Here is an 18,127-nt window from a genome sequence, read left to right on the forward strand (position 1 = left end):
GCTGTGGCCGCTGCTCTTTTTTCTGCATACAGTGGACGGGGCAGAAAAAAGAGGTCAGGTGTGGGGGGCGTTCGTGACACCTAGAAGAAGAGAAGGGTCAGCGAGGCACCTCATTATCGTTCCCATCATTTCCTTTAAGTGCATGCCTGAGATAGAAAACAGAACACTGAGATCAACTTCCTTAAGTTGATTTTTAAAAGGAGGTCAGCAATGGTCTTATTCAGGTAAACGCAGCAGCCTTAAGAGCTTCCAGGTAAGTTTACTATCTGAGCCCGGTGTCACGCTTGGACAGGCTTCAGGGGCCCTCTCTGAAGGGCTGGTGAGTGTGCCCGGGGCTGCTGCTCTCACAGGGGGTTAAGTCAGTGGAGACCAGCGCCGTTCGCGACGTCACACGTACAGGTTTGGGAGGTGCTCTGTGTTTGCCGTGCTCTCGAGGACTTGGTTGAACGTGTCTCTTCCCTGCTTTGTTCCTGCAGGCCTGCTCTATAAGGGATCCTAACAGTGGGTTTGTGTTTGATCTTAACCCGCTAAACAATTCCCAAGGCTACGTGGTCTCCGGCATCGGGAAGACTTTTGTGGTAAGAGTTATATGATGAACTCCGGTTTGCTTTGAGATGACGACAGAGTGTGTTCAAGTTGCCTGCAGCTGGTGACTGGGGAGGCAGGTGTCCTTACGGGTTGCCCAGGGCACTGGGATGGCAGCTGTCACCCAGGAGGAGACGAGAGAATGCAGATTTAAGGGGAAGTGAAGTAACGCCATCACCCACATCCTGGTCCAGTGCAAACACGAGGGAGTCATTCTTGAGAGAATCAGTTGTGCCTCATGTTATTGTGTGTCTAGAGCTGTGTTCCCTGGGCCGGCTGCCTGGCATCGCCTGAACTTGTTAGTGACACAAATTCCCATGGGGTGGGGCCAGTGCTTTGACTTAACGAGCCCTCCAGGAGATTCTGATGCCCACTGGAATCTGACAGGAAGTAGTAATTCTATTACCCTGTAAAAGGGGAGTGAACTGGATGGCTGTCCTAGAATCTTTCGACAGCACTGCCTTCACAGACAGCCCTAACGGGATGCCTGGAGCAGCAAGGTGGAGAATCTCCATGTTAATGCCGCTGTGATAGAAACTAAGCACAACTAGAAAGGGAGAAAACTTAAAAAAAAAAAAAATCTTTATTTTGGTTTGTTTAAATCCGTGTAGCAAAATCCACATTGGAAGAGGAGAATAAGCTTTGAAAACAGGAAGTTGGGATGAGACTGTCTTATAAAAATTTGATGCCGAGGGGAACTTGGTGGGTATCCCCCATGCAGAGCAGCCCAGGAAAATACCAGGATGGGGGGGGCATGTCACCCAGCATCACTGGGGTGGTTCCCCACGCTCCACTCCAAATTGTTAGTATAGGGTTTGGTTTATACCAGGAGGTTTATAATAGGGTTGTTATGGGTGAGCGTGTATTTAGCTGCCTGTAAGACTGGGAGAGGCAAACCAGGACCTTGCTGGGCCCCAGAGAGAAGATTTTAGATAACATGAACCTCTAGAGAATGTGCTAGAGGAGACGAGCCCTGACTGCTTGGCATTGCACTAACTGGCTATTTCTTAAGGAGGAGTCTTGAAGAAAAACACTTTCTGCACGTAGTTGTTAGTTTTGTATATATTGTCCACAAACACTTAACAGACAGAGAGAGAGAGGTCTTTCTGTGTTCATACCAAAGAGCACATTCTACTTCATTTTGGCAACTACAGTGAATTTAACTGAGTTTAAATGGAATGATATCAACATCTTTAAGAAGTATATGGGTATCACATTATATTCACTTAACATGATTTCAACTATGTATACTTTCTCTAATATAATTTAAAATACTATAAAATTATGGCTTACATATATTCTCTCATATGTTGCATTGTTATCTGCAGTTATCTTCATACATTTAGAGGTACAATGCTGTAGAAATAAACGTGCTGAGCCCCAGAGGCGATTTGTGGGCATTTCCACTTGGACTTGGATTTTTGCCTTTTGTATTTCTAGGACTTAAACTGCCCAAACATGGAAAGTTGGTAACTTGCATAGTGAATAACCGCTGTTGGGCCTGGCAGGCTTTGAGTTGCTAGGGCTCTTCTTGTGTGTGGTGAGCTATGTAGCCTGAGTGTGTGTGTGTGGTTCTTACTGTCGGCCTACAGTTTAATGTGTGCGGCACGATGCCAGTCTGTGGGACCTTGCAAGGAAAGCCAGCTTCCGGCTGTGAGGCAGAAACCCAGACAAAAGATCTAAAGGATCTGAAGCCAGAAAGGCTGGTTGGATTCGAGAAAAGCCTCCAGCTGTCCACCGAGGGCTTTATAACCCTGACCTACGAAGGGCCCCACTCCGCTGCCACAGGTGAGCCCAGAACCATGTTGTTTTTGTAGCTAATGAGGGTCCTGGCTATTCTGTGACTGTAAACCTTTCTGCGTGTGTGACATAAGTGTCCCTGCAGCCGTCCTCTCAGTCCGCCGCCCCTGGGACATGTGCACCTCCCTGACACGTCCTGTGGTGCTGTCCCAGGCCCCTCAGGCATGATCCTGTTTGCTCCCTTCTCTCAGGTGCCTCCAGTAGTCCCTCTGACGAGCTGTGTTTTCACTCTCCCTTTTAATCCCGTTTCTTTCAGGTACTGAAGAAATGGTGGGCGACAGTAATAAAAGTTATTTTGTTTTTTTCCTAAATTTCTTTTTTTCCTCCTCTTCTTCCTCTCAGTCTTCATTATATCTTTACATACCATTTTGCTGCATTCAAGTTGTTAACTTTTTTACCCTTTTTCTGCAACTGGGTCGTACAGCGGAGACCTGGTATCATAAAGTGTAAGGTCAAGTTGGAGACCGCTGAGAGGACAGTGGTGGTGGCAGCGTCCCAGCTGCGATGTGTCGAGTGCTTCGTGTGTTGGGATGCTGGGTGCCCTTTAGCCCGTGATGCTCACCCAGCCCTGTGCCTCTTGCCCTCGACTGGTGCTCACACCCTTTTGCTTAACCACCTCCTCACTTCCCAAGGGACGAAGGCCCTGAGAGGTCCTGTGCCCTGGACAGAGCCAGTAGCTCATTGGTGCAGAGCCAGGTCTCTTGAATCTCTAATCCTGGCTCTGCCAGTTAGTGCAGAAGCGGAAACTGAGGCCCACGGAGGTGCAGTGATTTGCCCAGGGTTGTCCAGCTAGTAAGCAGCAGGGTTGGGATTTGAACCCGCTTCTGCCTGGCTTGTAACCTGTGTTCCTCCCGCTGCACCGTGGTGAACTCAGGACGGGGAGTCGTGCGATGTGGCGGCTGGAAATATAAATGCCGCCTTAGACGATGTCAGCAGAAGCCAGTATCTGGAAGGGAGTGGGTGATGGCTCTGCCCTCCTGGATTTGTGGCAGCCCGGTCATGGTTCCAGAGGTGGCCGTGAGCTTGTCCCCAGCGGGCGCCTTGTCCTGGGCCTGCGCTGCGATCGCTGCTGTTCCTTACAGCCTGGCCTTCTTGCTCCTCAGGGACCAGTGAGGCTTTCATCATCCGCTTTGTTTGCAATGATGACGTTTACCCAGGAACCCCCACATTCCTGCATCAAGACATTGACTCGCGCTTGGGGATCCGAAACACTTTCTTTGAGTTTGAAACTGCGTTGGCCTGCGTCCCTTCTCCAGTGGATTGCCAGGTCACGGGTAAGGCTGGGAGGACCGGGAACTAAGAGGCCGGTCAGAAGCGTGTGTGCACGCACACGCGTGAGTGTATATGTGAATATGTGGTGCGTTTTATTTTAGAGGCAGCATGCCATTTGTGTTACACATTTTCTTTGATGCCTAAGAGTTAATGCTTCTCTTGAGAGAATCTGGGAATATAATTAATGGCTTTAAGCTCTATTTTGGGATCAGAAGCTACTTAAGAACAGAGAAGAAAACTTGGGGGGAAGAAGTCAAATACACTGTCAGAGCTGCTTATTTGAGGATGAAAAAAAGAAAAAGGATAAAGCTATGTGAGGTGTACCCCAGACGCTGAACGGTGTCTCCAGGGTCCCTCGTTCTCTGTGTGTTGACCCTGTATGTTTGCATCGATCGTGCTTCATTATGAATGGCAGTTTTTGAGCAAAGGGTCAGAGTAGGTATAGGTTTCTGTAGGAAAAGCCCCTCAGCTTCCTGTGGGTCTCTTCATTTCTAAGTTATGAATGTCAAGCTCGTGCACCATCAGTCTTCAGTTGGGGTTGCAAGGTGGTGCTCCAAAGCTAACAAGAAAGCAGGCACATCCAGCGTGTTTCCACTGCGTTTCAGACCTTGCTGGAAATGAGTACGACCTGAGTGGCCTAAGCAAAGTCAGGAAGCCTTGGACTGCTGTGGACACCTCAGCTGATGGCAGAAAGAGAACTTTCTACCTGAGTGTGTGCAACCCTCTCCCTTATATTCCTGGATGCTATGGTGAGTGTGTAGCATTTGACTCAAGTTTCGTCTGCCTCCCCTCCCACCCCCAACCCCACACGCATTTCCCGGCTCTTCCAGGCAGCGCAGTGGGGTCTTGCCTGGTGTCGGAAGAGAGCAGCAGAAACCTGGGCGTGGTGCAGATCAGTCCTCAAGCTGCGGCGAACGGGTCCCTGAGCCTCGTGTACGTCAACGGCGACAAATGCGGAGGAAACCAGCGCTACTCCACCAGGATAACACTCGAATGTGCTCACACCTCGGTGCGTGGGGGACGATCAGTGCCTGTCTTGTCTGTCCCTTCCCCATGTCCCTCTCATGTCTGAATCTTCTGTCTACTTTAAAACTTGCCTGTATTTTCATGGGCTGTAGGCCATCAATAGAGTTTGACTAGAATGTACTATTTCCCCCCAGGTCTTATGTGGTTCGTAAGTACTATGTATTTTTCTCATGGAGGTTTAAAAGTTGAATATGAATTGTGGCTATCATTTGGCTGATTTTTTTTTTTTTAAATAAATGAAAACAAAGTAAACTGTTGGTTTCTCCTATAGGGCTCGCCAACATTTCAGCTTCTAGATGACTGTGAGTACGTGTTTGTCTGGAGGACAGTGGAAGCCTGCCCTGTTGTCAGAGCAGAAGGTGAGGCCCAGGGCCCAGCTCACTAATGGTTGTGAATGTATAAAGTAGCTGATATTCTAAACAGCACCTTAGAGGGGAAACCCTGTAGTAATGGCCACACGCGTGATCATGAAACGCTTACTAGTGGACAGAAAACTTTTTTTTTACTATTATCAAGGGAATTATTATTTTTTCAATTATAGTTGACATACAATATTGTATTAGTTTCAAGTGTAGCAATTAGACATGGATGGATAATTCTTATCCTTGGTTCTTTTACTCCAACTTTACCAGTGGCATTTTTCTCACGTACCTGGATTGACGACGGGTCAGTGGCTTCTCACACTTGAACACAGTAACATGGGGTTTTGTTCTGTTTCGTTTGATTAAGTGAATCTTCATCCTGTGACCAAGGCTATTCTAGAAATCTGTTTGCCAGGCAACTTGTATTTATGTATGGAGCCAATATGAGATTACGTGGAAATCACATTTAAGGTGGCGCTTGCCTGATTAAAAATTCTGTAACTTTTTGCTTCAAAGTGGGAATGCGTGTGTAACTGATTGCCCTTCGCTCCTTGTATGCTTTTGAAGGAGACAACTGCGAGGTGCAAGACCCGCGCCGTGGCAACTTGTACGACCTGAAGCCGCTGGCCCTAAATGACACCATCGTGACAGCCGGCGAGTACAACTATTACTTCCGGGTCTGTGGGAAGCTGTCCTCAGATGTCTGCTCAACCGCTGACAAGTCCAAGGTGGTCTCATCGTGTCAGGAAAAGCCGGGGCCACAGGGATTCCACCGCGTGGCAGGTACCATGGTTTTCCTTCTGCTCTTGTTGCAAAGCAGCGGGGTTACATACTCGTATTTAAGATGTTCCGCTGAAGGGTACCTCGAATTCTTGGGCAGGAAAAGGAAGCATGACTGGTGTGTTCTCGTGAAACAGTGTATCAGATGTGGTTTCTGGTATTCTTAACCAGAATACATGCTGACGAGTGCTGTCAGCGTTCGTTTCATTCTTGTTTAGCAACACGAGTTACTGACTCTAAGATCATATTTCTTTTCTTTATTGCAACATTGGGACCCACTGAACTAGCCAGAAATGGGTGTTCGGAGGTAGTACTTCCTGTTCTAGAATTGAGTCCAAGCGGACATGCTTAGTACAGGGTTGGGCTGTAAAACTTGTAGGGCTGGCTGTTGGTCAGCATGCTCTCTCAATAGCTGGGAAAATGATAATAAATTTAAGAACCTTTAAGAAAGAATTTGAAGTGGCTGCTGTGGTGAGTACGTGGGACGTCCTTAGGGCCACAGAGAGGAAGTGACACCCTCATAGCTAATCAGGCCGAGGGGTGTCTGCCTGTCACCTTTCCTGTGGTTAGTCTGTAACGGTGCAACTCTGGGTGAGAGAAGCCTGGTCTTATGCTTCCTGCAGAGTGACACGACCGGGAGCGGGTGGCACAGTGCCGGTAGGCCAGGCATCCTCGCTGTGTGTTTATTCAGGGTGTGTGACGTAATGTGTCGGTTACGAAAAGCATGGCGACCTGGGGACTTCCTACACTGATCCTTGTTTAATTAGCTGCTTCTTGAACAGGTCTCCTTAATCAGAAGCTGACTTATGAGAATGGGTTGTTGAAACTGAATTACACCGGGGGGGACACGTGCCATAAGGTGTACCAGCGCTCCACAACCATCTTTTTCTACTGTGACCGCGGCACCCAGAAGGTGAGTGCTCGGAGCCCGCAGGACGTCTCCGGGGTGGCGGGGGGCCTGCCTCACCCTCACTGCTGCCGAGGTCTTTTTTTTTTTTTTTAAAGGTTTTATTGGGGAATTGGGGGGATGGGAACAGTGCTGGGGAATTGGGGGAGGGGAACAGACAAGTTGCTGTCCTTTTGTTCTTCAGTCTAGTTGTGGAGGACGTTGCTTCACTGGCCCATGTTGGTATTATCATTGCGCTCTTCCCTGGTGAGACAGTTGTTCGCCGGCCATTGGAAGGCCGCTCATGGCAGCTCACGCCAGCTGCTGGCCGCTCACGCTGGCTGCCAGCCACTCTGGTAGCTAATGGCAGCCCACTGCAGCTCCACTGCAGCCTACGCCGTCTCTGGCCACTCACGGCAGCCCAGCTCCAGGTCGAGCTGTTGTTCACCATCTTAGCTGTAGAGGGCGCAGCGTCACTGGCCTTCATGTTCAGGGATCTGAACCGGGGCCTTGATGCCCAGAGCTGGCGTCCCAAGCCAGCTCTTAACCAACACGTCACTTGGCCGGCCCTGCCGTGGTCTTTATAAACCCGAACCTGCTCCTAGGTCTCATCAAATCTCCCACTTACCTTAGTTTCAATGCATCATTTACAACACATATATTGAGATCTTGATCCATGTGCATAGATTTTAATGAACCTAAACTCCCCTTACTGGTTTTGTCCTTAAAACTCAAAGTAGACACTAATGGAAGTGTCCCATGTCATGTGTGTGTCTCTGACTTTTCCAGCCGGTGTTTCTCAAAGAGACTTCAGATTGCTCCTACTTGTTTGAGTGGCGGACACAATATGCCTGCCCCCCTTTCAACCTGACCGAATGTTCCTTCAAGTAAGTTAATGCATGTGTTGTTAATGCTTTTGGACAGTCGAACACTTGATAGGATTTTTGCTTTAATGGTAATGGTCTGGAGGACGGGGTTAGATTCATCAGGCGATTTCTCTATGCCTGCCTTCCTTAACAGTAAAATGAGGAGTTGGATTAGGTTAACTCCCCAAACCGTCACAAGTGAAAGCCTGTGATTACCTTGTGTACCGTGTGTTGCACATGGGGAAGTGGTTGGAGTCGAACCAGAAAATCTTGCATGGTTCACGGGTGTAAGTGGAGGAGAGTGACCAGGATGTCACCTGGCCTGTGCGCCTCTCCTTAGACTCTGCTTTTCTGGGGACACAGCAGTGAAGAAGGCATGGAGAGCGTGATGGCAGGTGTGCACAGGCTGGGCTGTCAGCATGAGGGGGTGACACCCAACCTGCAGGTTCTCTGTGGCCGTCACTGGCCCTCGGCCTGTTCTTATCTGGGGCTCACATATGCTCCTGAAATTGGGTGCTGGGCAACTCGTGAGATGAGGCGGGGAGGTCTTCACTGTGTGTGAATTTCAACAGTCAACCTCACAACTATTACAGTGTGGATATCTTGGGTCCCATCCCTGGCGAGTTTGGCTGTGTAGGGCTGCCGTTCTGAGCAGTTGAGGGACCTGCTGACAGTTCTGTGAAGACCCACCCCGAAAAGAATTGCCAAGTTACAGCATCCTGCCCTGGGGGAAAATTTAGTCATTTCCACGCTTCCTTCTAGTCTTGTTGTGTTACCTCCTTGTATGTAGGTAAAGTAGTAATTTTTGAAATTTTAGTAATGCACGAGTATGGAAGTGCATCCACTTAGCAACTTTAAATCATAATTTAAGTTTAATAATGTTACCTGTTCCAGTTAACGTTTCGTAAGCATTTCCATGTGAAACAAATTCATCTCTCATTCCGAATGAATGGGTGCTGCTCTCGCGAGTGGACGGCTCTAATTAGCTTTTCTCTCACCGTCATGTGAGACTGCCTTCAGCGTCCTGATATTTGTGTGTGTACAAGGTATTGTTTCGATATTCTTTGTACATAAAGCTTTTTACCCAAAAATATTTTTGCTAAGTATTTAAAAGTAGAATCAGGTCAAAGGAAAGTTGAATAATTGGTTCAGATGGAAGTTTGTACATGTGTCTTGTAATAAATTCATACGAATACAAGAATGTCTGTGATGAAGTAAGCTTCCCCCAACCCTTTTCTCTCACCTCAGCCTCATTTCACTTTTTACCATATCTTCTCGTAGTTCCTTCTGGAGCCTTCCATGACTAACTGATACATATACCCCAGTTTGTCAACCTCAAATGGGTAGTGATCTGTCTTAAAAGACAAGAAATGTAATTCACGTATGCTATTCTCCTCTCCTGTCTACCCAGCCCCGCTTTTGTTTGTTGCATTTTTATTTCTTTCATCGGCTACCTTTAGAATATTAGATACTATACTCCAAGATCTATTTCCTGTTACGTCACCTTTAGACAACATCTCTTCACTTCTCTCCATGTAAGGTGAGGGTCTCAGAGGCTGCCTCCTCTGTCCCTGCTTTTCCTCTCTGCTGTCACCTTCCTGTCACAAACTGTCGCTGGCACATTGTCAAGGTTTAGAATATTTATATTATGTTTGGTAACTCTAACGGTCTTTCCTCCTTTATTCATAGGGTGATTCTAAAGAATTAAAAACTAATAAATAGCATTTACAATATTGGGTAGACATCATTTACTGCAAAATTGCATGGTGTGATTGGACCGGCAGAGAAATGGCATAATCCCGTGTCCCTTAGCCTGCCCTTTTGGAAGCACAACAGGCTGAGTGTTTAGGTCAGGAGGGTCCCATTCCTCCTGTCTCATAAGTTACTCCAAAGAATCATGCCACGTTTTGTTTTGAGTCATGTTTGGAACTTGGCTATTTCGATAGCTTTTTTTTTTTTTTAGCTGAGCCATCCTGCCACCTGTTGGCAGCTCAGCGGTAGCTCAGCTCAGGCCGTGAATCGAACCGGGTTGCTCAGAGCTCGCACTCTTGAGCGAGCTCTTAATCAATTGAGCCACCCAGCTGGCTCAATAGCTTTTTAATCTTGACATTTTGTACTATCTTTTTTTCCTTTTATTGTTGACAGAATAACATGCTTTCCCCTTGTATCTGAGATGATCTGGCTCTTTGTGATGCTGTGTGGACGGTGAATCATGTCTTCCCAAGGAAAGTCTGTGGTTTCCAGTTCTGATTTCTGGTCCTCTGATCAGTGCTCATTCTGGGATCACTCTGGGCTTGGATCCACACTGCTTCTTGGATTTATGTCCTTTTTCGTTTTGTTAGCGTACATTCTCATATACTTTAGAAAGGCTGGATGGGAGATAACCCATGGGTTTTCTGAAAATGCCATTGTTTTGCTCTCAGATCTATGAGATTAGATATTCAAAATAATTTCCCCACAATTTTGAAGGCATTGCCTCATTTTCTACACGTACCTTGTATGGCTGGTGAAAAGTTTGTTGTTGGTCTTCTGTGTTTGTGTTTTTCCTCCCATTCTGGAAGATTTTCTGAACTTTTTCTACCAACTATCCTTTGGAAATTTATATTTTAAATTTCTAATGAGTAATTATCTCTGAGGATACTAACTATAGCTTTTTTTCTTTCTTTTTTTAAAACTTTATCATCCATTCCCTGAATTATAATTTGTTTTCTTTCAATGGTTGCCTTAAATATATAGCCTTGACTTAACAAAATCTGAAGTTAATCAGTACTCTACCCATCTCTTTCGTGATAAAATGACGTGGAACGTGTTAGCACTAGTAATTTCTGCAAACTTCATAAGATGGTGATTTTTACGTTATGTTCACTACAGTATCCCCAGCTTGCATGTATTTTCTGGATGAACGAGTGCTTTTCATCCTCCTCTGCTATGCTTGGATCTAAGGAAGCGGCTCCTGTGAAGCGGTTCCTCCGTCTTCACCTGGACCTGGAGCTCCACGGGGACCAAGTATTGGTCTTCACTCACCATTAACTGCACCTGGTGTGGGGTTGGCTCTCAGTAACTGTTGGCATTCCGGACTTGTGTAGTAAATAGACCTTTAGCCCAAGCAGAGGGGTCAGCACCGGCCTATCTTAGTTTCAGTGACCGTTGGTGGCCTCAGGTGGTGACAGCAGGTGGCCTGCCTGAGAATGGTCTCTGCTGGGGGCACTCCTTGTGTGTTAGCTGTTTCCTCGTGTCTTCTCCCTGGGTCTCTGGATGTCTGTTCCATCCTGAGTGTGGAGAGCATGCACTGTTCAGGCTTGGTGTTTAGTGTGGGTTTTCTTTTTTCTTTTTTAAATATCTAATTTTATTGAACACAGTCTTGAAGTTTCCTGAACTCAAGTTGTTGCTGATTCCGACTGGAGGTGGGAGCGGTCTGGTCCAAAGGTCTATCCCCGGGGAACATCTGACGCCCAGGATGTTGGGGGTGGACTGCGCCCCTCACCCTGAGCCTTTCCAGACGGCATCGGTTAGGACACAAGTGAACCTATTTCTCTGTGTTCTCTTCCCTACAGAGACGGGGCTGGCAACAACTACGACCTCTCATCCCTGTCAAGGTACAGTGACAACTGGGAAGCGGTCACAAGGACAGGGGCCACCGAGCACTACCTCATCAACGTTTGCAAGTCTCTGTCTCCTCAGCCTGGCTCGGGTAAGAGGATAAGAGGACTCTTGGTGGGCTGATGGCCTGGAGTCCGTTTGCGGGGGGAGGCCGAGTAGGAGCAGCTCCTGTGCAGGTGCCTTCCTCTCTGACATGAGTGGTTTGGCCAAGAAGCAGCAGGCAGCGCGAGGTAAGCATCTGAACGACCGGTCCCTGGTGTGCCCCAGGCTCAGTCAGCGCGGAAGGCTGTGCTGGGAAGGTCGTAGCCTTTTGTGAACATGAGGAGGTGGAAGTGGGTGGACTTAATCATGGTGGCAGGTAATTCTTCCCAGCAGGACAGGAGGAGATAAGGGGCTGTGAAACGGGGATGGTGCGTGCCCGTTGCGTTTATTGAGAGTAACTCGGGTGAGTGGTCCTTTTAGGATGCAGGAGCCAGCTCACCCAAACCTTAGTGCCGGTGGTGAGACTAGAAGTCAGTTGTCCCTGTGGGACCAGGAGCAGTCCACGGTAACCTTGGTGCCACCCACGGCCTCTGGAAATCCTGAAGAGGCAACTTGTCTGTTTTCTTGGAGTTTTATACAGCCCCACCCACATCTTCTGTGGCTCAACTCAAAGGGGGCACCGTTTTTCACCTAAAGCGGTTTTCATCCTCCGCATGGTTTGAGGCTGTGGGCCCGATCCCCTTGCTCTGTGCTGGGCAGATTGGTGACACCGTGGCCTTAGCCCAGGAACAGAACTTGAGTGCCCAGGGCAGGTGGCGCAGACATTTTGGGGCCCAGGAAGTCAGAGTTCTTGGTGACTTTCTAATTAGAGACAGCACACGAATGTACGCCATTTAAAATGTGCCTTTGGCTGTATGTATTATAGCTTCGTTGTATTTGGGGTTCGGAAGTAATTCAGGCTGTTAACACCTTGGATTCCCCCCATATCCCATGCCTACCCACGGTCCATCTCTGGTCAGACGGCATTTAAATGAGCAAGAGAACTCACGTGGTACCATTGTCGTCTGATGTACGTAAAAGGAACAGATAATTTTGGAGGGACTGTTAGAATCATGCAGCATGTTTGACATCCCTCACCAGGTTAAGGTAAACCCTGCACTGCAAAACGACCCAAGGCGACTTCCTGTGTCTCGTTGTGTTGCAGAGCCATGCCCTCCAGAAGCGGCCGTGTGTCTGGTGGGCGGCGCCAAGCCTGTGAACCTTGGCAGGGTGAGGGATGGTCCTCAGTGGAAAGATGGCATCAGTGTCCTGAAGTACACTGATGGCGACCTGTGTCCAGACCACGTTCGGAAAAAGTCGACCACCATCCGATTCACCTGCAGCGAGAACCAAGTCGTAAGTGACATCGCTTTCTCAGCCCTGGTGCTGCAGCTTTGGGGACAGTAGGAATCAAAGGGTCACTGATGTCTTACTTCCCTTCGGGTGGGAGTTGGAGAGCTCAGGATGACTCGGTCTGTCAGCCGGTGGGAGGGTGGCATCGCATTGGCCTTGCGGTTCTCTGGCTCCCGAGATGCCTGACCTGGCAACCCTGGCTTCAGAATTCATTGGTTCTCTTTAAAGTTTCACTCAGGTCCCCAAAGGCTGTAGAGAAAACTGGTAGTTAACAACACACCCTTTGTCTCCACGGAGGCCGCCTGGGCAGACCAGAGGGTTGGGCGGACCGGGCTCAAACGCTGCACTCTCACTTGCCACCTGGTGTAACTTGGTTAATCACTTAACCACTCAAAACCATTCACCCATTAATAGCACGAGACATGCCTAACTTGCTAAGTCTCTGTGAGGGTTAGAGAGAAGAGGTGTCAAGTGCCAGCTGTCGTTTCTGGGTGTGGTTGGTGTGCAGTACACAGGGCTGGTCCCATCCCCGTGATGTGACTGATTCCTTCCCGGGTGGGTTGGTCTTGGCAGCTGAGCAGGTACGGGCTATGTAATGGTTTCTTGGGACTGTTTTTCACCCCAGGGACGTGTCCGCGTGGGAGGTAAGGTGAAGCCCCATGTGCTTTGTGTAAGATCGGGGTTGTAGCTGGTTTGGGAATAAGGCCAAGTTGGACCAGCCCGCTGCATGTCAGGACGGCTTGCCCACTCTCTTGAGCTGTGTCTGGCCAGCAGTGGTGGGGGAAGCCCAGGGCCCTGGGGCTGGCCTTCTCGACGGGAGTGGCCACTGAGGCTCCTCTTGGGAAAACTGCGCAGAGGCTTAGCCTAGACTTGTGAGCCGCTGGGGTCTGGATAGATCCTCAACTCCTGAGCTGAGCCGACAGGTTATGGCAGAGGAAGCAAGAGCCTAGCCTGTGACGGAAACGTGCAGGTGGCAGGAGAGGGTTTTTGCACGTGGTGTCATGAGGCTGGACTGCAGTGTGGCCATGTCGCGGCCTGGCAGTCGGCATGGGGTTTATCGGTGAGGGGTGAATTGCTGAGTGAATCTCAGCAACTCTGAGGTGGAAGAGAGGCATTGCAGATGCGGACAGGCCCGGGCCAGTGCAGCTGGGGGATTCGTAGAATGACTGACAGGTCTTCGTTTTGTTCAGAATAACAGATTTCTGTTCATTTGTTTATCAGAGTGTTGCCACTTATTTGCTCATTTGTGACTCACAGTAGCCCTTTGAGCATCTTTGTCCAGCTCTCCACAACCCCTGTCTTACTGTCTTATCTCTAGGCAAGCCTTCCTGGTCCCCCAAAGCAGGTTTCGGCTCTGGGGACGTCTCACTGACCCTGCGTGTGTGTGAAGGCTCCAGTGTATCTCAGGGACAAATCCTGACCCTTTGCTTTTTCTAATTCTGCCCTCACCCGTAGACATCAGGACAGAACTCTCATGTGTCTGTGGAGTGCTGCCGAGAAGTCCCCGTCTGCTGCATGGTACACTGTTACAAACATCACATGTGTGCCCATTAGCAGCTGTCTGTGCTTTGTTCCTAGAACTCCAGGCCCATGTTCATCAGCGCGGTGGAAGACTGCGAGTACACTTTCACCTGGCCCACGGCAGCCGCCTGTCCTGTGAGGAGCAACGTGCACGGTGACTGCCAGGTCACCAACCCCGCCACAGGTGAGACGCTGCCAGTCACTAGCCCCCCACAGTGAGGGATCCAATGTGAAACTGGGCAGCAGGGACCCCCTAAGCGACAGCACTCTGTCCTGTGTGTGTGTGACTGGCCGTTTCTCAGCGACCTGTCCAGTCTGATGACGCGTGGTTCCCCTTCATGAGAGCGGAGACTAGCCGTCTCCCGAAAGCTGTGCTCCCCAGGACTCCTGTTTCTGAGCGTGCCAGTCACACCAGCTCTAGGATTGCAGAGCTGGCTGAGTCACCGTTCTTGTTACCTTCAGAGTTAGCATGGGGCAGCGAGGAGACCTCCAGTGAACGTCTGCACTGGGGACCCGGGAAGGTGCTGCGGGCAGGTCATAGCGGTCGGAGTGATGCCACTGGGGCCTCCCGCATCCCACTGGAATCCTAGTGGCTTCTGTGGCCCAGCTCCAGGAGGAGGAGGATGCTTTGAGCTGCTGTCTTCTGGGCAAAGACCAGCCATCTCAGAAATTCGGGGACCGATGGCCTTGTGATATGGGCTAGGCAGTCAGGAGCATTTTTAGGGCCACATCAAAGAACGGGGTGGTGGTTTATGGTGAGAAGTCAGAAGTCCTGACGGCCTTTGTGATCCACGTGTGAGCACACTGGTGATGGGCGTCTTGGGTCTCAGCTCTCTGGAGTCACTGTGTCCCCATCCCTGTCTCCTTGCAGGACACCTGTTTGATCTGAATTCTCTAAGTGGCAGAGCTGGATACACTGCTGCTTACAGCGAGAAGGGGCTCGTCTACATCAGCGTCTGTGGGGAGAACCAAAACTGCTCCCCTGGCGTGGGTAAGGGCTGCGACTTCCTGCCTGACGTCTGCCTCTCCCATCCCCGAGGTCACGCTCAGCGTCCCCATTCCTCTGGCAAAGGGGCTGAATAGAAGCAAAGACCTAGCAGCTTCCTCTTTTGCAGCCGTCAGCTCATGTTGGGGGAAATCGGTGGCCACGTGATGTGTAGATGGATAGTAGATGTGTAACATTTGCTAAAACCACATCGGACACTCAGAATTACGAGTGTTAGCTACGAATTTGAAAGTCTGGATTTGCAGGAAGTTCTCATCAGAAACTCAGTCATTTGAATCCCTAATTGTGTGTTTCCCCCCCCCCCCCCCCCCCCCCGCTTCCACGTTTGGTGCAGGGGCCTGCTTTGGGCAGACCAGGATCAGTGTGGGCAAAGCCACCAAGAGGCTGATGTACGTGGATCAGGTGTTACAGCTGGTGTATGAGGAAGGATCCGTCTGTCCTTCCAAATCGGGCCTGAGGTACAAGAGTGTGATCAGCTTTGTGTGCAGGCCTGAGGCCGGGCCCACCAACAGGCCCATGCTCATCTCCCTCGACAAGCAGACGTGCACACTGTTCTTCTCCTGGCACACGCCACTGGCCTGCGAGCAGATGGTGAGTGTGGGGCTGGGCACGGGTGACGTCTGAGAAATGCATGCCCGAGGCCTGGGTGCGCCCAGGTGTCATCACTGGTTTTACCACTGTTCATTTGACCCCCCAAGCAGGCACCCAGCGTATCTCATCCACCCCTGATGGTCCCAGCAATAACTGGTTCCAAGTGCTCAGTGTTACGTAACCAAGCGTCTGGGGACATTAATTCACCCTTTGTGCTTTTGTTGTTGTTAAGCTTTTAAATTCTTGTGGGTGACTTAATGGAAAATTTTACTGTAGACTCCAAAGAGGTCTTTCCTTTTTAACAGCCGGAATGTTCCGTGAGGAATGGGAGCTCCATTATTGACTTGTCTCCCCTCATCCACCGCACTGGGGGTTACGAGGCATATGACGAGAGCGCGGACGAGTCCTCCGACACCAACCCCGACTTCTACATTAATATCTGCCAGCCGCTAAATCCTATGCACGGGCTGCCTTGTCCCGCTGGAGCCGCCGTGTGCAAGGTGCCGGTTGACGGTCCCCCCATAGTAAGTGTGGGAGATCAAGGTGGGGGAAGCAATTGTGGTGAGATTTGTAACAGTAACCTTCATGTTGTGTCCCTTGCTTCCAACGGAGAGTTACTCAAGCAGGAAGAATGGAAAAGCGAGCCGGGATGATGCATGTTCTGGGACTATGGGCGAGACATGTCAGGGTTTGTGCATTGAGCTATCAGCTGATGATGATAAGTAGAAGGTCTTTGAACTGTGGAAAAAAATGTGAACACACATGTATAGATACACTGTTTTGTATCACGTTAGGAGTCTCAAGGTTGACCCTGATGGAGAAGTTTTTATGTAACGTGTAAGAAAAAATATCGGCAGAGCTTGGTTTCTTTGAAATGTAACGTCTTGTGTCATTGAAAGGCTTGTGAAATGCAAGCATTTCCTTTGGTAAATGATGATAATTAAGGGCAAAAGTGGATTTGCTAATAGCTAAATATTCTGCGTTGAAAGCCTTGGTTTTATACTAGCATTTTTCTTCATGAGTTATATTCATGTTTTGTCAAATCCTTGGTAGGTTTTATTATTTGAAATGCAGCACAAAAGTGGTACTTCCATCTATATTCTTTAAATAGTAAGCCCTGTCATAAGATATCTAGATGTCTGTTTAAAAGATGGACGTTATCTGCGGCATCGTCACGGTGAAACGCTGGGAGTTGGCAGGGAAATTGGCCATGACGTGAATTTAACAAAGCCACAGCTGCGTGGGGGTTGGAGGGCCTGGATAAAGCACATTTTAGTGTCATCCAGTCTAGCAGTGTAGGTTGGGGCTTTGATGTGTGAGTCATTCTCCGAGAGGCTCGATCTGTATTTTATTGGCCGGCTACCCTTTTTCAGATTTTAAAAATTATAGTACATTCTCTAACTGGAGATGGTGTTGTGTTGTCGTGGCCGGAACACGCCCCACAGTGATGAAGAGTGTCGCAGCGTCATTCTCCTCACACACTCATCACACACGCACATACCCTCTTGGCCGTTCACCCGTCTCATTCCTAGGTTCATTTGCTCAGAAATACTGAGTGAGCGGCCAGTGTGCGGCAGGCGCTGTGCTGAGCAGTGGGAGGCAGCGGAGAACACGCTCTGGGCCCCTCCCTGAGGACGGAGGGGGTGGGGGGAGGGGGGCACTGCCGAGTAAGCGGGCAGTCCTGGGGCAGTGCCGGGCGTGAGGAGCCAGTCAGCGTGGGGCGCACGTACAGGGTTCCTGCCTCCCACCGTGGTCACAGAAGACCACACAGCATTCTTGATGTGGCTGGAGGGAGAAATTTCTATCGCCTGGAGTCTTTGAAAATTGACTCTGAGTAGAAATAGAACCATCGTTACTAATCACAGGATCAAAACTGATAACCCCCGAAACACTGAATTTTCTGCGTAGCGTCCGAATGTCGACTTGCCAGGTCCTCACTGCTGTTAGCCCAGTTTCTTTAGGTGCTGCTCGTGTTCAAAACTGATGAGGTCTAATTTTTGCAATTCTGTATGAACCTGGGGAACAGCGAATTTCCTGAAATGTTTGCATTTTTCTCTGTTTAGGATATTGGCCGTGTCTCAGGACCTCCAATACTCAACCCTGTCGCAAATGAAGTTTACCTGAATTTTGAAAGCAGCACGCCCTGCTTAGCGGACAAGCATTTCAACTACACCTCCCTGATTGCCTTCCACTGTAAGAGAGGCGTGAGCATGGTGAGTCAGGGTGCCGCCTCTTTGCAGCCTGGAATGCGAGGCATGGATGAGTGGGCCCAAGCTGGAAACCCACAACGCGTGGTTCAGAGCTAAGGATGCTCGTTTTCACAGTATCCGCCTTGGAACACACGGTCCGGCAGCAGAGCACCGTGTGAATGAATTTAATGAATGAATGTAGCAGTGAGTAAGCCCGCCCTGAGTTAACAGAGCAGGTTTTGCACATACAGGCTTAGTATAATTTAAAA

The 18,127-nt window shown here is 49.4% G+C and overlaps 1 protein-coding gene across 1 annotated transcript in view; it reads left to right on the forward strand.

Moving 5' to 3' along the window:
* Nucleotides 1–18,127, forward strand: part of IGF2R (insulin like growth factor 2 receptor) — an 85,776-nt gene that overhangs the window by 49,045 nt on the left and 18,604 nt on the right. Inside the window, exons 20-35 of the mRNA XM_019663767.1 lie at nt 477–578; nt 2,178–2,373; nt 3,489–3,659; nt 4,263–4,406; nt 4,488–4,666; nt 4,955–5,042; nt 5,613–5,828; nt 6,608–6,738; nt 7,501–7,598; nt 11,132–11,268; nt 12,364–12,554; nt 14,130–14,256; nt 14,944–15,063; nt 15,413–15,669; nt 15,975–16,193; nt 17,733–17,882. Of these exons, the coding sequence (XP_019519312.1) occupies nt 477–578; nt 2,178–2,373; nt 3,489–3,659; nt 4,263–4,406; nt 4,488–4,666; nt 4,955–5,042; nt 5,613–5,828; nt 6,608–6,738; nt 7,501–7,598; nt 11,132–11,268; nt 12,364–12,554; nt 14,130–14,256; nt 14,944–15,063; nt 15,413–15,669; nt 15,975–16,193; nt 17,733–17,882 (2,526 nt within the window). The remainder of the gene's footprint in view (nt 1–476; nt 579–2,177; nt 2,374–3,488; nt 3,660–4,262; nt 4,407–4,487; nt 4,667–4,954; nt 5,043–5,612; nt 5,829–6,607; nt 6,739–7,500; nt 7,599–11,131; nt 11,269–12,363; nt 12,555–14,129; nt 14,257–14,943; nt 15,064–15,412; nt 15,670–15,974; nt 16,194–17,732; nt 17,883–18,127) is intronic.

This window comes from Hipposideros armiger, unplaced genomic scaffold (genome assembly GCF_001890085.2).
Source record: "Hipposideros armiger isolate ML-2016 unplaced genomic scaffold, ASM189008v1 scaffold_404, whole genome shotgun sequence".
In the NCBI taxonomy this organism is placed as follows: Eukaryota; Metazoa; Chordata; class Mammalia; order Chiroptera; family Hipposideridae; genus Hipposideros; species Hipposideros armiger.